The sequence below is a fragment of the Octopus bimaculoides genome, chromosome 2, assembly GCF_001194135.2.
Source record: "Octopus bimaculoides isolate UCB-OBI-ISO-001 chromosome 2, ASM119413v2, whole genome shotgun sequence".
Taxonomy (NCBI): Eukaryota; Metazoa; Mollusca; class Cephalopoda; order Octopoda; family Octopodidae; genus Octopus; species Octopus bimaculoides.
In genome coordinates this window covers 161,209,850-161,212,643 of record NC_068982.1, presented here as the reverse complement: position 1 = coordinate 161,212,643, position 2,794 = coordinate 161,209,850, and the positions used below count along the sequence as shown (strand labels likewise).

General features: G+C 37.5%; 1 protein-coding gene across 1 annotated transcript in view; it reads left to right on the top strand.

Annotated features, from left to right (window-relative positions):
• The first annotated feature begins 349 nt into the window (after nucleotides 1-349).
• The window catches only part of LOC106867513 (14 kDa fatty acid-binding protein), a 25,503-nt gene continuing 23,058 nt past the window's right edge, over nucleotides 350-2,794 (top strand). Inside the window, exon 1 of the mRNA XM_014912400.2 lies at nucleotides 350-929. Coding sequence (XP_014767886.1) covers nucleotides 848-929 — 82 coding nt within the window. The 5' untranslated portion in view covers nucleotides 350-847. The remainder of the gene's footprint in view (nucleotides 930-2,794) is intronic.

The following is a 2,794-nucleotide window of genomic DNA, read 5'->3' as shown; positions in this document are numbered from 1 at the left end:
GGAAGAGACTAAAAGTGGGGTGGTCAGTAAGAGATTGTAAGTGGAGTTGGGTATTGAAGAAAGAAAGGGGAAGATGGTGGTTGAAGTATGAAACAGCGAAGAAGAGTGAAATAAGAGAAAACGTATGAGAGATTACAGTTTGTAGGAATGGTGAAAGAAGCGAGAGAAGATCGAAAGTGAAAGATAATAAGAGGTTGAGAGAAGAAAGAGAGTGAGAGAGGGAGATAGTAATAGAGAGAGAGAGAGAGAGAGAGAGAGAGAGAGAGAGAGAGAGAGAGAGAGATGGTAGGGGGACGCACCGTTGATGAGCAGATGGGAAGAGAGAGAAATGGAAGAGTTGTAGAAGTAAACTTGAAGAAAGTACTGAAAAGGATAGGATAGAGGGAGGTAACTGCGAACGTTTTGTTGTCGGCATTGCTGTTTACTTTTCTTTTTCCTTTTTACTGTGACGTTTATGTGTGTGTGTGTATGTGTAAATGTGTGTGACTGTATATGTATGTATATCTGCTGCCCGCCTCTTTTCTCCCCTCCTTACTTCACTGAAATAACAAACCTTTGCACTCGCTTCACATAACATTTGTCCCAACTGTGCCCGCTCAGCATATTGCCTGCTGCGTTCAGTGCAAAAAGGACCCCCACGAAACACCACCACAACCAAAACAACCGCAGCAAAAGAATACGATACGGACATTTATCTTACATGGTCTAACCACCACGTCTTACTGATTGATTGATATATTTTTTTCTTTATTCCTTTCATTCATTCATTCATTCACTCACTCACTCAATTTTTTTTTGTCAACACATCAAATATTATTTCCTCCATCAAAACCAAATCGAATCAGCCATGTCGATCGATCTTTTCCGCGGAAAATGGAAGCAGGGCGAAGAATTGCCCGAAAATTTTGAGGCCTTTATGGATGCCACAGGTAAAAGGGAACTTTTGGTTTGTTGTTGTTGTTGTTTTGAATTTTTTGTCTTTTTTTTTTTACCTGAAATTTTATTCTTCGTCAAGTTCCTTAGTTTTGCTATATTGTTGTTGTTGTATCTCAGTTCAGTAACGATTGAGCTGAAATATGATGAAAAACATCCCAGGCACGGCAGCTCTTTATTATTCTATTTAGTATTAGCGCACTCCGGACAGCGCAGACGTTGTTAGCCATGGTGATCTGAGGACGATTTGGCTGCTATTTCGAGCTGCTCGAATGACTACTACTACTACTACTACTACTACTACTACTACTACTACTACTACTACTACTAACTTTAAATTATGCAAATTGTACTACCCACTACCCATACTATTTCTTTCACTGGTTATATTGTGGATGCAACTTTCTTTTTATATTGTTACACACGCGCACGCGCACACATGCATACAGTTGAAATATATATGTACACACACACATATATTCCTATGTGTGTACGTATATCTATCTATCTATCTATCTATCTATCTATCTATCTATCTATCTATCTATCTATCTATCTATATTATCTCCCTACCTGTATGCACGTGTACGTATTTATATATATATGTATGAGTGCATATATGTATGTATGTATGTATGTATGTATGTTTGTATGCATGCACATGTATGTGTGTATGTATTCATGCATGTTTGTATGTATGTAATCACTTAATTTCTCTCCGTTACTCTTTGTACTTATTCACGCACGTGTGTGCAAGTACATGTGTGTGTGTGTGTGTGCGCGTGTGTGCATGTGTGAGTGTGTGTATTTGTGTGCATGTATGGGACAGAGCGATTTTTGTAGATAATTAGTATTGAAAGCTCAACAGGAAAGTTCCTAAATGTGTTATCAACGTTTCTAGGCATTCACAAAAATTCTGGTTGGAATGTCTGCACCAGTCATATTGGCTCCGCTTACTGTAAAGAGTTAATAGCACATTCCAGTATCCCTTCATCCTGAAGATATAACCGTAAAAGCAGATAAATGCTGGAGAAACTGTGAGATTTACTGCTTCAAATAAGGAGCTCACTTCAAAATATGGGGGAAAAAAGAACACCCAATAAAAAAAATATAAAACTAGAACTCAATCATATATTCAATATGTTTTTAAAACATAAAAATATGTGAAAGACTTGAATATTCTTAACGCAACACACACACACACACACACACACACACACACACACACACACACACACATGCTTATGATACATTAGCAGTGGTCTTCACCAATTAGCGGGTGACAGTAAGTGACATGTTTCAATCTCATTAGATCTCATCAGCAAAGCTTATTCAGCTCAGCTATCATAGACTCAGAAGCGATCATGTGCGTATTGATGTAGAGGGAAAGTGGCGATGCCAATTATGAATATCAACATGAAGGGTGAACAAAAACTAAAAACATTCTGTGTGTCCTGTATGTATGTATGTCTCTTCTATTTTTCAAATATTATAAATCTTCTACTGAGGAGGGAGCTGGTTTCCAACAAAGATGCACGGCTCCATCTTTGGGATGTAGTTAACACAGACAAATTCACATTTGAAACTTGCGAAAAAAATCTTGCTTATTTTTACCGTTCCACTCACAGATTGTACTTGTAATGTACGAATTAGCTGGTCGATTTCCCTTTCTGAAAACCCCAATTTATCCAGATTCTCCTTTAAGCATTTACTAACAAAACCTAGTGATCCAATTATTATTGGTATGAATATGAATTCATAGTCTGGATATAGAAGCTGGAGGTTTTGAAGCATTTAGCCAAAGATATCCTCTTTTTCTTTAATTTTCAAAGAGATATTTATATCTGTAGGGCAGCTGACC